General features: G+C 36.2%; 4 protein-coding genes across 7 annotated transcripts; 2 read left to right on the top strand and 2 right to left on the bottom strand.

The window, feature by feature from the left end:
• Positions 1 to 248: 248 nt before the first annotated feature.
• Positions 249 to 4,365, bottom strand: LOC113736574 (uncharacterized). Of its 4 annotated transcripts, none has more exons than XM_027263604.2 (3): positions 4,136 to 4,365; positions 2,597 to 3,011; positions 249 to 1,538 (listed from the first exon to the last, which is right to left on the bottom strand). In XM_027263604.2, exons 2-3 carry the CDS (start codon positions 2,964 to 2,966, stop codon positions 502 to 504), a joined length of 1,407 nt encoding a protein of 468 aa, XP_027119405.1. In that variant the 5' UTR covers positions 2,967 to 3,011; positions 4,136 to 4,365; the 3' UTR covers positions 249 to 501. The 4 variants fall into 4 exon arrangements, with proteins under 4 accessions (XP_027119405.1, XP_027119403.1, XP_027119406.1 ...); XM_027263602.2 differs by having other exon boundaries at positions 2,597 to 2,976; XM_027263605.2 differs by having other exon boundaries at positions 4,150 to 4,365.
• A 2,825-nt stretch (positions 4,366 to 7,190) lies between these two features.
• On the bottom strand, positions 7,191 to 8,310 carry LOC113737909 (uncharacterized). Its single transcript, XM_027265047.2, has 3 exons — positions 8,106 to 8,310; positions 7,585 to 7,676; positions 7,191 to 7,331 (listed from the first exon to the last, which is right to left on the bottom strand). The coding sequence occupies exons 1-3, from the start codon at positions 8,302 to 8,304 to the stop codon at positions 7,191 to 7,193; spliced, it is 432 nt and encodes a 143-aa protein (XP_027120848.2). The 5' UTR covers positions 8,305 to 8,310.
• Positions 8,311 to 10,104: 1,794 nt separating this feature from the next.
• LOC113738264 (lactoylglutathione lyase) lies at positions 10,105 to 13,281 on the top strand. The gene is made up of 4 exons (XM_027265512.2): positions 10,105 to 10,464; positions 10,535 to 10,762; positions 12,509 to 12,584; positions 12,856 to 13,281. The coding sequence occupies exons 1-4, from the start codon at positions 10,375 to 10,377 to the stop codon at positions 12,891 to 12,893; spliced, it is 432 nt and encodes a 143-aa protein (XP_027121313.1). The 5' UTR covers positions 10,105 to 10,374; the 3' UTR covers positions 12,894 to 13,281.
• Positions 13,282 to 15,839: 2,558 nt separating this feature from the next.
• LOC113738263 (transcription repressor OFP11-like) lies at positions 15,840 to 16,807 on the top strand. Its single transcript, XM_072084348.1, has one exon. The coding sequence runs from the start codon at positions 15,850 to 15,852 to the stop codon at positions 16,552 to 16,554; it is 705 nt and encodes a 234-aa protein (XP_071940449.1). The 5' UTR covers positions 15,840 to 15,849; the 3' UTR covers positions 16,555 to 16,807.
• Positions 16,808 to 21,901: the final 5,094 nt, after the last annotated feature.

Below are 21,901 nucleotides of genomic sequence, written 5' to 3'. Positions count from 1 at the left end.
CTTGTAAAAAAAATAATAATTTGTTGGTTATTTATCAGTAAAATATTATTATTTTTGGTTAAAGGAGACTCCAAGCGAAGAGTCAGAACCAAAAATCTAAAGGTGGAAAGGGTGTGAGAAGAGATAAAGGTTTAAAACCAAAAAAAAAAAAAAACCGGTTGGTAAGTGATTTAATCGGCTTTTAAGGTAGCTTATCAGAAAAATCAATCCAAAAATGACAAAAGCACCGGAATACGCATCCCAGCTCAAGTTTTTAAAGGTCAAGTTATATTACGAAAACTATTCAAAACAAAAGTATCTACCGATGAATCACTGCATCAAAATCCAGTCAGTGAGGGGATACCAAGAACTAGTTAGCATTTTGCAACCAATCTGCATACCACCTTGAATACAAAATAAAGTTCGCCTTCACAATTAGTAAAATACAGAACGAGTAGTTGTGACATAGTCCAAGCACTAGAAACTAGAAGGTCCCATACCAAGAGGTAATGCAGATTCTGATCAAAATGAAAACCCATCAAGTGGTGCAAATTTAGCTAGAATCTCAGCCTCTTGCTCAGCTGATCTCTTCTTTCTAAGCTCCCATTCTTGCTTTTCAGAATTGGCTACCTGAACATCGTGGACAATCTTTGGGAGACACTCCATGACTTTTTTTTGACTGCAGGAGTATTGAACGATCTTTTTGTTGGTCAGCTTTACATTTTGAGTGATCTCTGGCCGACGTGATTGCAAAGCAGCAATTTGTTCATCAATTTCCATTAGAGTTAACAAGGCAGATGCTTCGTCCGCCTGACAAATTTCTAGTTGCTGCTTTGCTACGCTGTATTCATTCCTGAGTGAAGCAACAGTAGCCATATTGGCATCAAGGTCAGCAAAGAACTTTTCAGCTTGTCCTGGTAACTTCTTAGCCTCTAGGAAGATGTTGCTGGCCATTGGAATTTCTTCAATCAACTTTAGCATGGAAATTTCTCTAGGACTCAGTGTTGGATCGTTTTTGAGCTTAGACGCCAGGGCAATGAGTTCAGTAAGCTTGTTGGAGTCAGCTAAGCTAGCAAAACCCATGGCAAGAAGAGAAGAAAGTTTTGATCGGATTTGAGTCATGCCTTCTTTGTGCGAAGAAGCAGCAGGGTCAGAAATTTCGGCTCTAGTGATAGGCAGAAAGAGGATTTCATCAAGGGAATTCAGGAAATAATCAAAGTCCTCAGGAATCAATCCGGGCTGAGATTCGTCAAGGGATTTCAAACCCTGTGGTTTGAGGTCAATCGGAGAGTGGCATGCACTATCATGTGGAGACACAATAGCATGACTGTCAGAGACTTGGCTACGTCCCGAAATCTTGGTTGTTGGACCACTCGCAAGTGTTTGTTCTTCTACTGCAGGCACATCTACCATGAGCTCTTTACCGCACCGCCTAGCAGATTTCTGGCTTGGTTTCTTTACTGCAGCTTTTTGTTTTTTATTAGAGACTTCAACAACTTTTACCAATTTACCCGATTCTTTTTTCAAAGGGCGTGATTGGGGACTAGGACTGCATTTGCCTGCAAGAAAGAAAAGATTATCCTGACAAGTCCATAAGCAAAACACCTTGCAGGAAGAAAGGGAATTTTAACTTTGTTGCAGAAAAGAACTTTGAGCAATAACTTGTACAACTTACAGAATTCCCGTTGAGAGCTAATGAAGGTCACAAACCCGCAACACAAAGCTGTTACTACTGCTATGATGGCAGACAAATGTTTTATGAATTGCTTATGAGTGCTATTATTTGGATGGTAGACAAATGTTTTATGAATTGCTTATAAATTTCCCTTGGTTCTGATGCTAATTTGATTTGCAGGGTTCAGAAATCATGGTGAAATAAAGTCTGATAGAATGAGGAATTGGATGGGTACATCATGATACATTCAATCAATTCCATACGTCTAACAAGGTGAGGTGCCAACATTTTTTGAAAGAGTGCTCACGCAGTCGTATACTTTCAAGAAGAATTTGGCAGAAGATAGAAGGTCTGAATCATGTAAAAGTTTAAGCAGATATCCTTGAGGAGAAATGGGTACATAGTTTTGCATAGACAAGAAAAGGGTTTGAAGATCAAAAGTCTATTAAATTAGACGACAGCAAATCAATTCAACTAAAGCATAACTTTAAGGTAGAAAGCATGTGCCTATTAGCTATGTTCAAAGGAGAGAAGTACAATGTTTAACAGAGTGTGATCATACAACCAAATGGAACAGAAGAAGAGGTCTCTAACAACAATGTAATAATGTACAAAGATTTCAGGTTTCAGAAGCCAATTGATGTCTACTGAGACTATAATGAAATATACCCAACTTGTAACTTAAGAAAGACATAGAACCACCATCTTTTGGTAATGAACTGCTACAGATTAACCACAATATCACCAAAACATACTACGTATATTGGTTCAGAGCTAATAAACCAAAGTCCAAGTAACTTTTATATACTCATTATCAACTGTCCTCAATCCATGAAGATTATATTGGAAAAAAATAACGAAACATAGAATACAGTCCACAAAGCAATGTCAACACGCAACGTTCAAAAAATCTCTGCACATTAACAATGGCAAATTGCTTACTTAGTTTTGAAGAATGAGCTTCTGCTGGAACATCCCAAGTGAATGATGCAAAAAATTCTTCAATGTCAGCTTCAGGGAATTGTGATTTTAGATAACGTAAAACAGATGGCTTGCTCTGGAATAGTAGTTTTCTAGTAGGCTTCTTTTGGAGCCTCTGAGGAGCATACAAGAACCGATCATTGTAGAATCCTGCCACCCTAACTCTGGTTCCAACTCTCCAACCCCAAATATCACCAACATTTGGCCAATCAACTGGAGCATATGGCAAACCTTTGCCCGACGCTCCAGGTGGAACTGGACTAGTAAGAACTTCTGATTTTCTTTTCAAGGGTCTGCAGTCATGACCTGCCTTGGAAACATCAGTCTTCATGTTTCCTCACCTTGCAAAAGTCAAGCTCAATGGAATTCAATGTCTCTGGTGCACAATTAATAACGGGATAGAATTAAGAAAAGTAAGCAGGTACAAAAACGACTAGATCTTATTCCACATCTATTCTAGCTAATAAAAGTTCAACAAGTCTCCTTTTGGCTGCATTTTCGATTTTCAAGCTCTTGCATTAGAATATGTCATGTTCCGTAGCACAATGTTTTTTCCAATGGATTCATGAGCTCAACTATGAGTCAGTCATGTTAATTGATTGATAGTTATGACGTGTAAATCAAATATTTTACGGGAAGAAACACATGAATTTAATGCCAAATATCCACATTTCTTGCATAAGTTTCAAATTCTAACTGAATTAAAAAATTTAGCTAACAAGCCTACTGTAGAGCATAACCGAAAAGCTAACATTCTGTCCTAAACCAAGTGAAACTTGTACGCTATACTATACCATACATCCCACCACTCATAATACTCAAATGGACAAAGATTCTGATAAGCATGCAACTGCCTACATGTATTAGGAGCCACTCCCAACAGATGGAATACAAAGATTATACTGATCACTAAGTGATACTTGCACGCCTTTGTACAAAGTAGAGTCCCTACACCAATTATCAAGAAACATGTTTTTGTCCTATGATGGTGCAAAAACTAAACACTTGAGTCAAAGTGGATGCAAAAAGGGGCTTGTTACAACATATTTGCAGAATGAGAAGTGAAAACTCCAGATCCGATCATCTTTGGTTGCTGAAGTAGCAAACCAAATGGATCGACTAAAGCATGAAAAGAAAACCCCAAAAAAAAAGTAACTAGAAAAAAAGCTAAAACAGAGATGAGAATGTTGACTCTCGCACTAGATGAAAAATATTACCCCAAATACAACTGATTTTTTCATTAACAACATGCATCTATCTATAATTTCTTGTAAAACAATCCCACCACTCAAAAGAAACGGTTTGATTATGTCTCTCATTCCCCACCCCAAGCAATCCCCCAAACCGTATGTATATCCACATATAAAACCAAAATAAGGGACGTTGTTAAAATGCAGGAATTCTAACAGAAAATAAAGAAAATTGCATTCAATTTAAGAACATTTGCATGTCACGCTGATCAAGCCAAGAAATGTGAACAAAGATCAAAATAATACTTACGGCAGAACACCTACAAGTGAGTGTCTGATCAGAGAGATAATTGACAAAGATAGGAGAAAATTGGTAAATGGTTCAGCTCCAAATGTTAAGGGGTCTTTGAAAGCATCTTCTGATGGTTACTACTTACTAGATTGCAACTTAAGAGGCCTTTAGCCTTTAGGCTCAGCTATGCTCTGTTACTGCATGTGAGTGTTTAAGTGGCGTTGAACGGTGATCTTCTTCAGACTGGCTTTCTCTATACTCGTGTCCAGATTATTGGAAGCATTCCGTGACAACTGGTAGGAAATAAAATGACTATTTCACCCCTCCTAGTTTTCAGCCTTTGTTTGGGAATAGGGTGAATCAATACTGTTGATACGTTATTATTTGAAATCATTTTTTTCCTTGCATACACATTTTACCTTTCTAATTACCTTTTTATTTCATATACATTAAATTACTTGACTATCTTTCTAATTACCTTTGTATTTCATATATATTAAATTACTTGGCTATATATATGCACGAAAAATTTGATATAATAGCTTTTCTTTATTTCATATTTTTTAAAAAGTAAGGAAAAAAGCACCGGATATGAGGCATGTCAACTCCTATTTGAAATGGCAGCTATATTTTCGTATTATTATGCACCTGCAAGTTATTGTAGGGATTTGTTTTCCTCTTCTGCAAAAAAAATGTCATTTTATTTATCAATGTAAACTTTGGATGTAGTGCTACAAATGAATCGAGTCAAGTTGAGTTTTGACCTATCGATCTCTGTTTTGACTTAATTTTATCAAGTTCGAGTTCGACGAACTCTCAATGTAAAGTTTGAACTCGATATCGACTCAAATTCGAATCGAGTTGAGTTTAAACCCGAGCTTAAAAAAATAAATAAAATAATAATTTTTCTTAATAAATAATAAAATATTAGGGATTTATATTAATTTCACTACTAAAATTATGTATATATATACATACACACACACATATATATACATACACTGATACACATAATCAAACTGGCTCACGAGTTAAGTATCTTTGAATTCGAGTTCGATTTAATTAGTTCAAATTCAACTCCAACTCGATGTTGACCGAGTTCACATCGAGTTTTGAGTCGAGCTGCTCGACTGGTATGCAGCCGTATTTAGACCAGATACAATCACACCTCCAAGAAATAAGATTGGTGATTTTAACGCATTGTAACCTTATCACATCTACGGGGAGCTCAAGCATTGAAGTTTCGGAACTATACATGGTAAAAGTCCACTCATGCTCTTGCATAGTATATGAGCAAAGTTTTTACTATCGTTTACACTTTTGAACTGCTTAGGGCAATTCACATGGTATAATCGTAACGTACATACGTTATAACCATTGAGCTTTTACATCATATGAAAGCGTTATAACGTTATGATCATTGATTTTCTATACGATATTTTTAGCGTTATTTAAGTATTTTTGACATTTTTAAGAGTTCTGAATTCTATCTACTTCCATCACTAGTATTCAAATGTGCAAATTTGGTAAATTGTTAATGGCAAGAAAAAAAAAAAAGAATTCTACGGTTTAAATTGCAGAGACACATTCTCTTCTTTCTTTTTTTTTTCTTTGGATGTTTGAATTGCATATGTATACTCACCTTTATTTTTTCGTTTTTGCATTGTTTAAATTGAACGGCTATATTTTTTTCTTCCTTTTTGGTCATTGATTAAATTGCACAGCTATCCTCACCTTTTATTATTATTATTATTATTATTTTGAAATTGGCACGATGTGAGCATGATACAAAACTGAGGAGCATTCCAAGTTAATTGCACAACCGGAGTTTCATCCATGCCGGAATCAATGGTGTTACATACGCAATGATAAGATAGTGAATAAGCCTTTTGGGTTCGGCAAGATGGAGATGCATGCTACGAAAAGGCCTGGACGTTCGGGCCATCCCTTTGTTGAGTAGGATACGTTAAAACATCAGCTCCAAGCATGCAGTTCTACAAGGTCGAAATGGCCATTATGCTCTTATGCATCTTATTCCAACCCTGCAGTTGTTAACGAAAAACAAGCACCACAAGAAAATTACTACCAACTGAAGAAAAACTTACTAACTTTTTTTTTCCTCTTCTGTAGATTCTCAAGTGAAAGCATTATGTTAAGTGTGTAGAAATTTTGTAGCGAACACCAAAGAAAATTTTCATCATCACTGGCCTTGTGTAGCTCGAAGGTGATCCTCCCGTCAACCATGACATAGATTTATAGGATTGCTCTCCAAATAAAATTCACCATTGTTGCCTGCTGATATACCTTGCTGCCTTGTCTTTGCCTATATGGTCATTGTCATTCTCTACCAAGAGGCACCTCAAGGGAATAACGTTCCGTATTGGTGTTGCTTCTTTTTTAGGTATGAGATATTGTGCACAATATGTGCATGTACTTGTTCATGCCTACGCCAATGTACTATATTGCTGGGAATTTTATGTTTTCTTCTTCTTTTTTTTGGAGGAAGATGAGAAACTACATTAATTAAGCTACAATTGAGTCAGGTGCAGTCAATCTGGGAAGTTTAACAAAGCACGGTGAACAACATTGATGGGCATGAAATCTGAAATAAGGCATTTATGTTGCTGCAAGTCTCAAGGTTTCTTGATTAGTTCGCTTTCATAGTTAATTGAATTTTACATCTCCCCAGAGTATATGTACAGTTTTAGCTCCATGTTGAACTTCCGAGGAATTTAGATGTGTATACATTAATCAGCTTTTGCTCAGATTGTAAATACCTTTTAAGGGTGGGCACGGGTCGGATATGCCTCGTCCACTATTTGGTTGATCCGACCTACACTTTGCAGGTTAATCATTTTCTAACTCTTACTTACCTCGCATTTTAGCGGATATTCACTGAAATAGGGTCGGATCAATGAGTACTCACTTCGTCTTACTTATCATTTAATTTTTTTAAAAAATTATTTATATTAATTTAATTTTATATTTTACATGATCATCTAAAATTTAATAAAGACTTTATCTTAAAAAAAGTTTTTCAACGAGAAGAAAAAAAAAAAGAGACGTACATTAATCAGGTGGCTAGCGAATGCGCACCAGTCCTCTTTGAAGGAGCATCTTGAGCAGATTCCAACAAGTGTTGATTTGACTCCACGCTCAATCTCCGATTCCCATGCAAAGATTCTTCATGCATTGTCATCAATTGTTCTGCAATCTGATTGGACGTAAAGTAGCACAGATCAGTACATTAAACAGGGAAGCAGGAGCAGGAACGCAGTAATTGTCTGGACCTCTCATGAATTATGAAATGGTGACTTTTCTAGATGCAGCGCAGGGGCCCTGCATGCTCTACTGCTACTGATGGAATCCTGTTGTCTCACATATGAAACTTATGGGCATATACAGCTGAAACAGACGAAACTTCATAATCTTTATGAACATTTTAAGCAGCTAATTAAGATTAGTACCTCCTCAATACTGCCATCCTCAATCTCTGTGTTGAAAGAAAGGAGTAATCTCTCGTGCAACAGACTCTCTAAGTCTTCTATATGAAGAGATACTGTATTTATATAACAATTTACGAGAAGTAAGGCCCTCTGCTAAACCAAAAATTCCTGTTATAGAAGCAAAAACCCAAAAAATAAAAATAAAAAATGGAGCGATGGCTGACTTAAATGGTCTTGAGACACCACATTACTCGTCTCGACTCTTGTAAATTTAAATTGCATGCTTCATGCTCGGGTCTTAAATTATACTTTTCTATCATTCGATCTTGTAAAACATTGCATCATGCCAATTGCACGGTTAAACCATACAGTCTCAGGCCGCACAACTGGTTCATAGATTAAGATCATTAGTTAGAGGTACAAACGTATACAGTTTGCTGTATGGCCAATGAGACTCTGGTGTAATGACGAAACTTGACTCGACATATAATTGGATTCTTCGGCGCTATCAAATTCAAGATGAAAGGATTCGCATTCGGTACCTTTAGGTTGAGAAAACCAAGAGTTAATTTCATAGGCTAGTTGCTGAGATTTCATGAAAGAATCACGGCCACCCCATTGGTTTTGGACGGCCATTTGTAGGGCTGTCCATCTTGATAACAACATTGATATTCCTTCATGGAAGGGACTAAAAGGAGAGGGAGATTCATCAGGTTTTAGATGTTGACAGGATCCAGCCATTATGAACCTAATATTAAATCTCCTCCTCCCTCTCTTCGCTGGAAGAAATCACAATGCCCAGAGACAGAGAGGATTGTTAGGCATTGATGACAATGCCATAGTTTTAAGGTGAAGGATGGTGCGAAATCGGGATCGGTATAGCCCTTTCAGCGAAACTCGGGAAAGCTTGGCAATTATTTGTGAGATGCCCTTTTTAATTAAAAAGAAAAAAAGAGAAAAAAAAAAACACAAGGATTTCTATAGCTAGTTTACTAGCATTATGTTACATGCAATGCACGGATTTATAAATAATAAAAAATAATTTAAAATTTTAAAATAATGTAAGGATTTAGACATTTAAATTTACGTCTTGGAGTTTGAATTTAGCAAACAATGACTATTACATAACATCAACAAATTTATTAAAAATTTAAAATGATTCAATAATCATAGAAAATGACACATGTCAAAGTATTAAAAATATCTCAACTGAGGAATGAAAAAACAAAAGATTCTTTCTACATTTGAATTTGTTCCATCTATATTGAGTTTGCGTTTATTATAGTGCAGTATTTTATTATTCTTACACAGAGCTTAGGGATTAATGTGGCTAATTAAACTGTCTGAAACATCTAGTTCTTAAATTGTGCACTTATCTAAATTTGAAGAATTTTGTATTAATCAGGCTGATGCCATTGACACAATTATGGTTGTAATTAAACCGAACTGCTTGCGAGCAACTTGGTCAAAAACTCGATTTGAACTCGGGTTGATCGGGTTCGAGTAGCTCGATAGATTTTGCAAGTCGAGTTCGAATATCCAATAGTAAAATTTGATAGTTCATTGGGCCTTATCAAGCTTTTAATTTTAATTCTTTAATATAATATTATTATGAAATTACCCTTGTACTCACAAGAGTAGTTGAATTTATGAAATTTTTCAAGTCATATGAAATTTTTTGAAGGGCAATAATGTCTTTTTCAAAATTCCCAAATTTTCCCGATTCAATCTCGATGAAACTCGCAGTAACTCGACCCTCATGTGAGTCAAGCTTGAATTCTATGAGCAATTCATCAAGTTCGAGCTCTAACAATGCTATCTACTCAAGTTTGAGTATCCTTTTACATGTCGAGTCAAATTTGAATACAGTGATACTCAATCTCGATTCGACTCAATTGTTTTTTTTTAAAATAGAAATAAAAAAGAATGAAATATTTTTATTATTCTAAAATTATTTTATTTTTATATTTATCACCTAATTTCAATTCTAATCCCAATAACCTTAAAGTAATATGATAATGTTAGATTCTTATTTTTTTTTTCTTTGTAAAATCTAATTTTCTATCTCCGTCTCTCCTATTTCATTTTCTAGTATTAATAAGTGTGAAAAAAAAATTTGAGAAAATCCTTTTTATTTTTATGTATTTGGATCTCTTAAAGTGAAAACAACAGGAAGAATAACCATTCTAACTTTTTATTTTTAATTATATATAATAAATGGTAAATACTTTTAAATTTTTTTTACTATATTGGTTAGATTAATGATGAGGTAAAATGTTTAGAAAATAATATCAGGGATCAAAGTGATTGTATTACTGTAATTTAAAGAAATAAAATGATAATAACAATGTAGTAATGCTATCTAACAAAAGGGTACTTTTGTCCGAATATTTATCATGTTGAGTTGAATTATTTATGGGGTGAAACGACTAAAATATAACGTTAAGAGTTAAACTGATAGTAGTGAGATAGTTTAAGGGATTAAAGTGATAATAAGTCTAAAAAAAATGGTACAAGAATTTAGCAATTCATATGGCGATTGATAAAATTTTTGAAGCTCTTTTGATAGACTACTGGCACCGGACTACTAGTATTTGGTGGCCATTTCCCCCGTCCTCCCGGCTCCGGTCTCTCCAATACCAAAAGGAACAAGACATTCACGTAACTCTTTAATCTTCTTTACTCGCCAAACTCCACGTAGACACCACAAGCAAACACCAAGGAAACCGAATTTTCCCACAACTCATTCCATTGCTAATCTGAGAAAAAAGAAAAGAAAAAGAGCCAGAACCATTATTGAAAAAGGTATAGATGGCAGCTGCGGCGGCTAAGGGAGTATCCCTCAATCATGTCTCTAGGGAATCCTCAGATATCCAACGCTTGGCTCAATTCTATATAGAGGTTTGTATGCCTTGACAATTATGTAAAGATTGGATGAAAATGGGGAATTCAGCCTGTGGGTTGGTTGCAGGTATTTGGTTTTCAGCGGGTAGAAAGTCCAAGGTTTGAGTTCGATGTAATATGGTTGAAGTTGGAACCATCCTTTTACCTTCATCTAATTGAGAGGGACCCTACCACAAAGCTCCCTGAAGGTCCATGGAGTTCCACCTCTGCAGTGGCTGACCCCAAGAATCTCCCCAGGGGTCATCATATCTGCTTCTCTGTCTCCAATTTCGACTCCTTTGTTCAGGCCGTCAAGGTTGGAGTATATATTTGCTGTGTACTGCGTTTATTTATTTTTTATTATTTTTTAAGTCTGATATTTTGTGGGTTTGAATGGACGGGTTATTTTGATGAAATGAATGCTGTGTTTTAAATTGAAACTTAAAAAAAAAATTGTAGCTTTGTTTATTGTGGTTCCAAACTACTCAAGTAGATGTTTGGATCAGAGATCTTCTTTGTTGCTCTTAAAGTTAAAAGAATACAAGAGTACAGAAGTCTCTGTCTTAGTGTACAGAAGTCAATATCTGACTTCTGATTCTTATTAAGCAGAGAAGTTGCTGTTCCAAAATTGACTCTAGTGTCAAGACCGTATTAAGCAGACAGCAATGAAAGAAGAAGTCTTTTTTGGTTGGATACGTCGGAGGGAATCCTGTGATCACTGCCTTCCAGAGGCCCTGCAATAGACAAGAAATTAGAACCTGAAAACGTATGGGCCTAAAAGATGGAACTCAAGATAGCCGCTTGATAAGAAAAACAATAGCAGTAGCATTCAGAATTTACTTACACTGAGAAGAATGAAATGACGAATTTTTCATCCTCTGAGTCCATTGGATTTTTAACTCTTCTTGCATCAACTTTCGTTTGTTGTTCGTACATGAGATTTCAGAATTCAATTTGACGGCATTAATAATGCCAAAACCTTGCTGTCTTATTGTACAGAAACTATTGCAGATTTGATTCTCATGTTGGTTGGTGAAATTTTAACCTCTAATTGTTGCACAAATTATCTCTTGTACGAATAAGTAGTTGTGAATTGCTGAATAAACTGATTTCTTGAGGACTGGCAACTTTAAATCTGGCATACTTTAGGTACCATTTAGTAGAAGGTAAGTTGGGCTGTAAGGTAGAATGCAAATTGGATATTGCTATTGAAAATTTGTAAAGAAAAAGCACCTGTGGTATATCTGTTCATTCTTCTCTATTGAGAAACAAGGACATGACCCATAATGACTATTAAGTTAGCTGACTAGCCTGATAATGTGCCTTTTCAAGATAATTGAAGAGCGAAGGTCGGTTCTTCAAATCTTTATCTGAAACATTCAATCTAACATGGATTTAGATAGCCAAGTTTTCTTCTTTTTTTTTTTTTAATGGCAACAGTAGCGTTCTCAGTTTTTACACTCTTCTGTGCTCCTCCACTACTTGATGTGATGCCTGGGGTTATATAACTCTCATTATTCTCATTTTAGAATTTTGCATCTGATGCAGTAGTTGAATGTATATGGTGTGCATGAGATCAAGATTGGTCTTGATATCTCAGAAAAGTCAAATTGTTGTTTGAGAAAGTGTTTGTATGACTTCCAGTAATTAAGTAATGCAATTAAGCATTATTCACATTTTCGAAATCTTAGCACTGAGTAGTCTGGATATTGAATATTCCAACTTGTCTAATTGTTGTGGCAGAGGTTCATATGGTATGTTTCAAAGAATATGTCAGCTTAGAAATCATTGTAGTTTAAGTTCCCAGTTTGCGAGAAGGGTTGAGCAAACAGAAACTTCCACTTTACAGATAAAGAATTTGCATCTGCTGCATCATTTAGATTATTTGAAACAGTTTCCAAAAGAAAAACATTGTGTAGTTCACTATAAACTTTTTTAACGTGGAACAGTTACCCTCTGCTGATACCAAACAACACCAACCCCGCCCCCAAATAAGAAAGGAATTTTCTTTTGTTCTTTCCTGATCTCTATATGGTGAAGATAAATATGTTGTCCCTTGCAGGAGAAGGGGATCCAGATTCATCACAGGACTCAACCAGATGGGAAGACCAAACAAGCATTCTTCTTTGATCCAGATGGTAAGTTTCCTGTTGGTAGTTTAGTTAAATCAGCAATTAACTGGACATTTCCCGGGAAAGGAATATAGAAGGGAAAGAAATAACAATAGAACTTTGAAGTGGACAATTCATATCACAATCCGGCATTTTCTGCAGATGTAGATCATCACCATTTTGGCATGTCACTACCAGTTCAAATGATCCTTTATGAACTTTGCTTCTAGTTAATATCTGCAATCCAAAGCTCAGGAATAACTATGGTAGTTTGGTTCAAACATGTAATCTTTTGCAGGTAATGGGTTAGAGGTTGCTGGGCGAAGCGAAGAATGATGGACCAAATGCTTCCCTTTGAGGCATGGCTACATAATAATGCAGCATGTACAAAACTTGGAATACTCATGGTTTGAAGTTGAAGCTTAGATTGTTAGTCCTAGGTCTTATCTTATCTTTCTGGCCTTGCTAGATAGATAGATATTGCAACATGAGGATATATCTATGAATTCGATAGGACGATGTCATCCAAAAGGGCAAACAGTTGTAGTATGTGCTTTGGCTTCTGTGTTTTCATCAGTTGATGATGCACTACTTTCTTGGTGAAATATCTATCCACAAATGCCCTGTGAGAATTATATGTAATGGAATAACCATCCAGTTGTAGTCGATACAGGCAGAACGCTGATATTATATTTAGAATGCTACTACATTGGTTTTTCAGGAATATTATGTGCCTACTTCATACAGAGATTGATGCTCCGAAAATCTTTTCCGCTATAAATTGCTCCAAACAGTCTATTATGTAACCTAAATTGGAGACCATTTTGCAAGTTTTCATCGTCTAAGAAGGTGCTTTTTATGCATTCCGTTTGCCTTATTTTCCCTTCTTTGCGATGTACCAGCAAATTCGTGACTTTGTTACCTCATCATATATGGTTAGTTTACTAGACTCTTACGAGAAATGAGTTTGTTTTGCCAACTGTTAATAGATCAATAGACTAAATCTCGTATGTGTAGTTTCACCAATGGGGTGCCGCCCGAGGCATTGCTCCTCATGGTGAAGACAAATTAATCTCTTAACGCGCCACTTGCGTCTGCATCGCTAATTCATCTGCTCACCAATTGCCACTGATCAATGAAACAGAAAGGCGATTAATGGTTTCCATTTTTCCCTCTCGACGGTGATTAACTTGCCAATTTTGCATGGTATATAGCATCTCATTTTACGGCCGAAGGCTCAAAGCACGAACTTCTTAAAATCAATTTCCCATCTAAACCAAGAAACAAGAACAATTGCGTAATACTACAGCAAAGAGGAGCCAAGAACAACCAAGAAGGCCTCAGGAAGGTCAGGAGCCAATCAAATATGGAGATGTTTTTCCAGTCACCGGTGAGCTTGCTGGCAAGCCTATTGCCCCGGGGGATGCCGCAAGCCTGTTATCCCGACATCGTCTCGAGAGCCCGAGACGGTGACGACGTGGCCGAGTTTTTGAACCATGCTTGAGTATGATTCAGAATTCTGGATTACCCAGGTAGACAAATTTCTCGGAATGCATTACTCAATCAAGTTTTCCTTTTCATGTTTTCATCATGTTTCTTTTTTCCTCTTCTTCTTCTTCTTCTTCTTCTTCTTTCCTGTCCAGCTAATAGCTCATTGTGAGTTTTTCAAAAATCGATCTTTCCAGTTTTGATGACCAAGTTTGGATTCAAACAGTAGCAATACCCGTCAGTGGACCAGATGTACTGTTTACATTTCCAAATTTAAAAGGGCCCTGAACAACAGGAAACTCGACCAACATTTCTGTCAAAAATTCTTGAAGAAACTTTTTTTTTGTCACTCACAGAAATCCTAGAGGGGTAAGTTTATAGATGCACAGTCACCCGATGATGATAGCCTTCTGGATCTGGAATTTATAAATAGAAGAAGAAGGACGAGTGCCCTCGTGAACCTTAAATGCCAAAACGTCCCAAGGACAAATTGTTGCCCTCCAAAAACTCTGTACACTTTTACTAACTCATTTAGCGAGCTAGAGCTATGTAAACTTGACACTTGTGAGTCCAGGATTTTTCTCTGCACAGTAACGTTGCTTTCGTGTAGAATTTCTACTTGCAAAGCTACTCAAGGACTACACTTTACAGTTTACATACCCACATGCAAGGAAACGCACATGCTCAAATATTTGATTTTGTGTACTGCATATCCTCCAACTTCGCTTTTCGTTTTGTTCTTCTTCTTCTTAGTAGGGAGTAGTAGTATTACTATTTATGTTCTATGTTCCTTTACAGTGCTGCAAGGGTGGCAAGGCCATTTGAGGGTCGTTGCTTTGATGGAACCGGAGTTGTTGCTTGGACACGTAGAAATCAAGAAGGGTTAATGCAATAGTCGAATTCTGATCTGCCCTGTTGCAAGCCCGATCGATAGCTAGGTTCTTTTGCTTAGAAGAAAATGGTAGCACCAAGTCTTGTCTTACACTATAGAAAGGTTGAATTCCATGCTCTCGAACAAAATAGTTGATAGATAGCATATTCTTGATTTTATCTTGATCCAATCTTTCAATTTTCCTTTTTCCTACTGAAACTATCAGCATCATGTAATTTTCTCTAGACAAGTCAGAAGACTTGACTGCTAACGTTAACAGAAAACCAATGATTATGCTGATTATCTTTAGTAACTTATAAAATGCAGAGAATACATATTAGTTGACTTAATTTTTTACTGGTGCAACATCAAATATCTTTTTATTTTCTTTATAAGCTTTTAAAAGGAGAAGGGTGGGAAAGAAAAAGCAGGGAAGGGTTGAGAAACTGACACGGTGAGAGTAGAACCTGCTTTTAGGCCGGTTGATATAAATTGTTAATTACATTATTGTAAAATTTTTAAACAATGAAGAATAAATTTTTTTAAACTGTCACTGTAAAAAATTTTTATACAGTAACATATTTGAATGATATATAATCTCCACTGAAATCTTAGATTTACTTTCTAGAGATATGACATGCATGGACAGCTGCTACTGGTATAGAAAAAAATATTTACACTAAAATTTGATTTAAACAAAAAAATATATAAACCTTGGTCAATGACACAGTTACACATACAGACATGCATGAAGTTACATACACATATCCACATGAATATTCTCCACGGACACATAGTCACATACACCCATAGATACACGCACCAACCGTGTAGTACAAAAGAGATACAAATACACTGCTGGCCAGTATAATATATATATATGCCTATTATGGAAGACTTTTAACTCTCCCACCCTGGTTAAAAGAACTGAGAATGGCCAACATCTTCAGAAAGAACTTCTACCTCTGTGTCTCCAAGATCAAATGCCTCCCCACAACTCTATCTCCACCTTTGACGCTTGAAGAAGAAGAAGAAGATTATCATGACAACGCTGTACCAATCAATATTCCAAATGCCAGCACTTCATCCTCACTCAAAAACTTCAACTCCCTCTATCGTGACCTCAGCTCATCAGACGCCCACTCCAATTCCAAGTCTCTCACTTCTTCAACAGACGACTTCTTCTCCTCATCGGAAGATTCTGATGATAATTCTGATTCCATCCCTGATTTTTCCACCATTTTCGCCTCACAACGCTTCTTTTTTTCGTCTCCAGGCAACTCGAATTCCATCATCGAGTCACCGGTAAGGCCGCAGGTACCGGAGCCAGATAACACCGTAGTCTCCGGTGGTGTTGCTATCCACACTTATTCACCGGACCCTTATACTGATTTTAGAAGATCAATGCAAGAAATGGTGGATGCAAAGGAATTAAAAGATGTGAAAGCTGATTGGGATTTCTTGCATGAGCTTCTCCTGTGCTATCTCAACTTAAATCCAAAACATACTCACAAGTTCATCATTGGTGCTTTCACTGACCTTATTGTATCTTTAATGTCATCCACAACAGCGGGACACAGTGGCCAGAAAGCCGATGATCACCACCGTAAATGTGCGACATCAAGACTTGTTGTGTAACCCTTTTTTCTCATTTACATTTCATTTTTTTTTATTAGGTGTAGGCCTGTAGGAGTGTGGGGGGTCTTTCTTTGTTCTTTTTTCTATTTTTCTTCACTTTTTTTTTTCCTTCGTGCTTTAAGGGAGAAAGTAAACTTAGACTGGGTCCTCTTGTTGGCTTTCCTTGTCTTTGCAGGCAAAGAACTAGTTCTTGTATTATGAGGACAAACCTAAATAGAAATCCAAGGCAAGCGTGAGAATATGATTCCTCGAATGCTGTAATTTCTCTAACGTCTAATGTTCGTGTATATTGTAAAATGTGGTGCTAGTAAAGAATGTCTTTTCTCGTGATGTGTAAATTAATCTGTGTGTTTGTGTGAATCTTCTTGGGAAACGTTGGATGCCTTGGTATTCTTGTGGTAATTGATAACGAAATTATTAGAGGGACAGGGAAGTTCGTTTGTTGTCCTTAATTTTGTATCCTGGTCCAGGGCACCCCACTTTCATAGGCTTTCACATGACCAAAGGTGCTTTGCGGTTTGCACCCACGAAACCAGAATGTCGCTAAAAGGGCCAGTAAAACACAGGTGTTGAGGACCTAAGGAGGCCAGTGCTACTTAAATAGGGGACGGGATAGGCTGCATTTCTACCTTGCATATGGTTTTGAGTGCCAAAGTACCAAGATGCAGATATATTTCCACTTCCTTCCATTCAGTACTTTCATGAAATGCAGGCTGGTCCAACACCAGTAGCAGTTCTTGTATATCTTGCGACTTTAGCATTTGGGCTCTTACATATCTTAGCCGTGTGCCATTTGTCCCAGCCTAAGGTAAGATTCTTCCTTAAAAATGTGTTATCAAACTTGAGGTTATTAGTTGATGTGCAAGGTTACCGACATTTTCAAGTAACACTCACAATTATTTTCAGGTTCTATGACAGATTGCACCAAATTTCTTATCCTCGGTAAGTAGTTTGCAAGCTATGCCTGCTGTTTGAGCTATTTTGTCTGCGTTAGCTAAGCTGTTTTATTATGTTAGGTAAATCTATTCCGACAAATAACAAGAAATTAGAAGTATGGGTTGAGTAAGACAAATTTACAGTCAATTTTGTCACATCATTACCAAGTCACAACTCATTTGATGACCAAGGACATTAATTTAGTCCACCGGGGTTAATGTAAGCTACAAGATTAAAGAAAAGACAAGAAGACGCAGACGATTAATTAGGGAGGAGAAAAAACGAACTTATGATGGAGAGGTTACTCGACCAAGTGGCTTTTTTCATATGCATCAAATAGGTTGATTGAAAGGAGAACAACAATAATATTATTTCCATGAACAACTAGAAGTCTAGAACTCTAGAACCAAGCCCAACATTGCCCTGAATGGAGAGGCAGAGATCAACTTTTCTTGTTTTATCTATGCAGTTGTCTGGGCTAACATTAATTTGTACTCTTCTGATGTTTCCTTTTTCCACGAAACAACACAATCTGTACTTTGGGAGCAATCCGTGCATTATCATCATCCGAGAACTTTAGGCGCTAAGAAATTGCGATTAGTGTCAAACTGTCAATTGATCCCTTTGAAATGTAAATTGTTTCATTTTAGCCCTTGAAAGTTTACATTTGATTTTATTTTGGGCCCTCAAAGTTTCTCAACCAAAGCTAGGCATCGTCACATCTGTTTCATAAGCCATCCATATAAAAGCCACAAATCTTGAAGTTGAAGGTAAAAAGAATAAGGGGGAAAAAAAAAACACACACACACACACACACCAGTGAAAAGGCCATCTAATAGTTGGTAAGAAATGAAAAATAAACGCATATCTTTACCCCAAGTCACATGGTGTTGGTTTGACTAATGTACTCTCTAAAATTTGCATAGGCATGTGCACTCTTGGGGGCACTACCCTGAAAGATATTGATGGAGGCATAGCGGATGGATTAAAATAAGGTTTTACATTTTTCCATGGGCAAAATTGAGAGAATTAAAACCCAAAGAGCTTAACTATTCTGGAAAGCCAAACTGCCTTTGATCTAAACTAGATATAAGACATTTCAGAGAATGCTGTTTATCTTCGCAGGACATGGAAGCCCAATTATGCGCGAAAGCAATTGAGAAATCTAAAGCACTAGCGAGAGAGTTGATTCAATAGTAACAAGAAGATATAGTATTAAAACTTCACTACTGTCATTTTTTTATGTCATGCGGGGGAGACACAAGAAGAGGATCCAAGAAAGAAAGATATCGCACCACCAACCACCTCTTTGCTAAAAATTCTTAATTAGTTGGTTTAGGTAAGGATATGAGGAGATACCTACTTCCCATGAAACTGCTATTAATTAAGAACTGTTTGTTTTTGGGAGAATGAGCTTTTGGTTGGGCATACTTGACTTGGTATGTGGCGCTTAACTTTTGAAGAGACAAGAAAGTGTCTTTAATTAAAACTGCTCTGACCCACGAAATTTAAGCATGCATGTATGGTTTAGTTCGATTAAAGAAATTGGTAGAGACAACTTAACTTAGATTTTGATGAGGACAAATGCACAAATTGAAAACTTCATAGGGCGTGAGTAAGGTCCAAATGATGATAAACAAGCTTAAGCAATCCTAAGTTCATCTTTCTCCATTCTATTAACAAATCACATATGATTCAATTGCCAGGATTTTTAAGTTGTATGGGGCATTGGGATCTAACAAATACCAATCACTTCCCATGGCATGTGAGTTTACTACTAAGAAGTCCAATCACATGTACCAAAAGATGTTTTTGTTTGCACGATGTTCAATTGAGCCCAGAGAAACCTCTTTCCCCGTGAACCAGCTGAACTTGAAGTACTATTGTATGTTAATGAATGAGCATGCTTGATTTGCAATTACATTGGTGATTATACAGAAGATGTTGATCAGGAAGAGAAAAAAAAAAGGAATATATAGTTTGATTACACTTGGGCTCATTCAGCTTAAGAACAACTTTGTCACTTTTCTTGGATTTTTTTTCCACCCTTTTTTTTAGCGAGTTTCATGATTTAGTTGGAGCGGACAGCTTGGACTGAAATGGAGGCAATATCTACATGAAAATGACTTTAGATATCTATAATTTCATCACTGACGTGAGAGGCCGCCGGCCACATGAGGATAAATGATGTACAGCATTTGGTATCATTTCACCACCTGCAATATGGTAACATGGAAATGACAATCTACGTGGAATTTTCATGGAGAATATTGTTCTATACAACTACATGGAGAACATAAAAAATCAATTATGGTGATTGGTGATTTTCTTGAGGAGGATATATGACTAGATTTTGCGGAATTAGTTCCCTCTTCCAAAAGTACTACTAGTAATATTGGGTACAATTGCTTTGGACTTTTCAAGAATTCTGTTGTTTTTTTTGTTAATGGGATTACAAAGTGTGTGTGTGTGTGTGTTCTAAATTTGGACATTTGCTCTCCCTTAATTCTGTAATACTCCACAACATAACTAATCTAGGGGATGAGAATTAAACAAGGTTTTAATCCTCATGCAAAGTCGAGTGATAACTATGAATAGACAGACACCAATACCATCTTACGTTTTGGAGAACGGATAAAACTATGCCCAATTTATCTTCTGTAAATTCTGTTAATTGAACTTTTGCATAGTTGAAGACACGTCCTCGTGATTGGTGAGGCAAATTTCATGATTGAAACTGGTTGCCAATAATTGGGACATATCATACTGTTGCGGAAGATTGAAATAACAAGGCGGAGCTGGAAATTTGTCTAGTTGTGGATATGTCATTTCAATCTATTCAGGCGTCCAAATCCAGTACCAAACAGTGAAAAAAAAATTTAGAGCGAATCGTTAAAAACAGTGATCCAATTTTGGAACTCAGTACCTGAAATACATGCTCTATGGAGCATGTGGTTGCAGATTGAAGATATATACTTCATTTTCTTGTCCATTGGTTTGGCTACTTCCCTGGAATTGAACTTTTTGGAATCTTTCTTCCATTTGCACTTTCTCCTTTTTGTCATTGATTGTTCTGTATGAATGTGAACAACAAAATTATTCTGAGCCCTCTCAGACTCCACGATTTATTCACGTTCACCTTCTTTTACAGTGAAGGGAACATTATGCTGCAGCGTAGGCCATGGCTTCAGAATTCAGATAACTGGGGTAGATTCTTGTTCACGAAATTTTCAAACGGTTGGCTGCACCATATGTTTATGGTAGTGATAGTGATCCAACTCTCCCGGTTGTGGGTTTTCTTGATTTAACTCAGACTCTCGTTCTGCCAAATACTCCATGCAACAGTCAACTGATTGGCTTGTTGGGATGAGAAATGAATTTAAAAAAATAAAAAATTATCTAAAAATATGTTGCTTTATTTGAATTTGATGTCAAATCTTTGGTTGTTGCAAGAATATAGGCTTCTTTAATTTAGCTTGCTTCAGCTTTTCAAAGATATAATTAGAAATGTTATTTGCAAAATGCAATTTTTTTTTTTTGTTGGGCTTACAAGTAATCTCGGGGAGACTGTTAAGATAAATTCAAGTGTTAATTTTTTTTTAATAAGAGTGAAATTGATTTTAAAAAATATCTAAATGCAGGGAGAGAGTACATTCACATGGTAAATTAGGTGCCATTTAGATATCTTACTGGATGGGATACTCATTAAATTTTTTTTTTTTAACTCTACACAATCAGTTATCTTAAGCTAGCACTAGATAACCAAAAGATCCATATTAAACAAGAAAGACTCAAAACAATTACTACCAAGGTACCTTTTTCGGTTCAAGTACTAATATTATGATTGCTACGACTTAAAAAAGTAAGTATTAGTGTTGGGGCATTTTAAGTCTGGAGAACAAACCCAAACAGATGGCAAGATTGTAGTCTAGAAGTGCTATTTTTGTTCTATTGGTGTAAGCACAATTACAAAAGTACCCCTAACTTTGTGTCCTTTTTCCCTTGCTCCATTTGAACTTTAATTTTTGTCAACGAAAACAACTTCTAAAATATTGTTCTCAAAATAAAAGAATAAGACGAATACTCAAATCTCACCACATTTGCTCATTGATTTAGGGTGCGTTTGATAAAATTGAAATTTGAAACTTGAAATATGAAGTTTGAATCTATTAAATTATTGAATTGTTAAGTGTTAAATCTAATACATTTGAGTGTATATCATATTCAGTGATAAATGAATAGTTTATCACTTAATTTTGGGAGCAAATTTTGCCTAGAAAATTCAATGCTACTTAATTAATTCAGATGCTTAATTTTTGGTTATCAAACCGTCTGAATATGTTAAGATCTAATTCCATTAAATTTAGGGTTAATCACATTTTATCCCCTTAAAGAATACCCCATTTCTCAG

This window comes from Coffea arabica, chromosome 3e (genome assembly GCF_036785885.1).
Source record: "Coffea arabica cultivar ET-39 chromosome 3e, Coffea Arabica ET-39 HiFi, whole genome shotgun sequence".
Classification (NCBI taxonomy): Eukaryota; Viridiplantae; Streptophyta; class Magnoliopsida; order Gentianales; family Rubiaceae; genus Coffea; species Coffea arabica.
The sequence above is the reverse complement of the archived record's forward strand: the minus strand, read 5'-3'. Positions and strand labels throughout refer to the sequence as shown.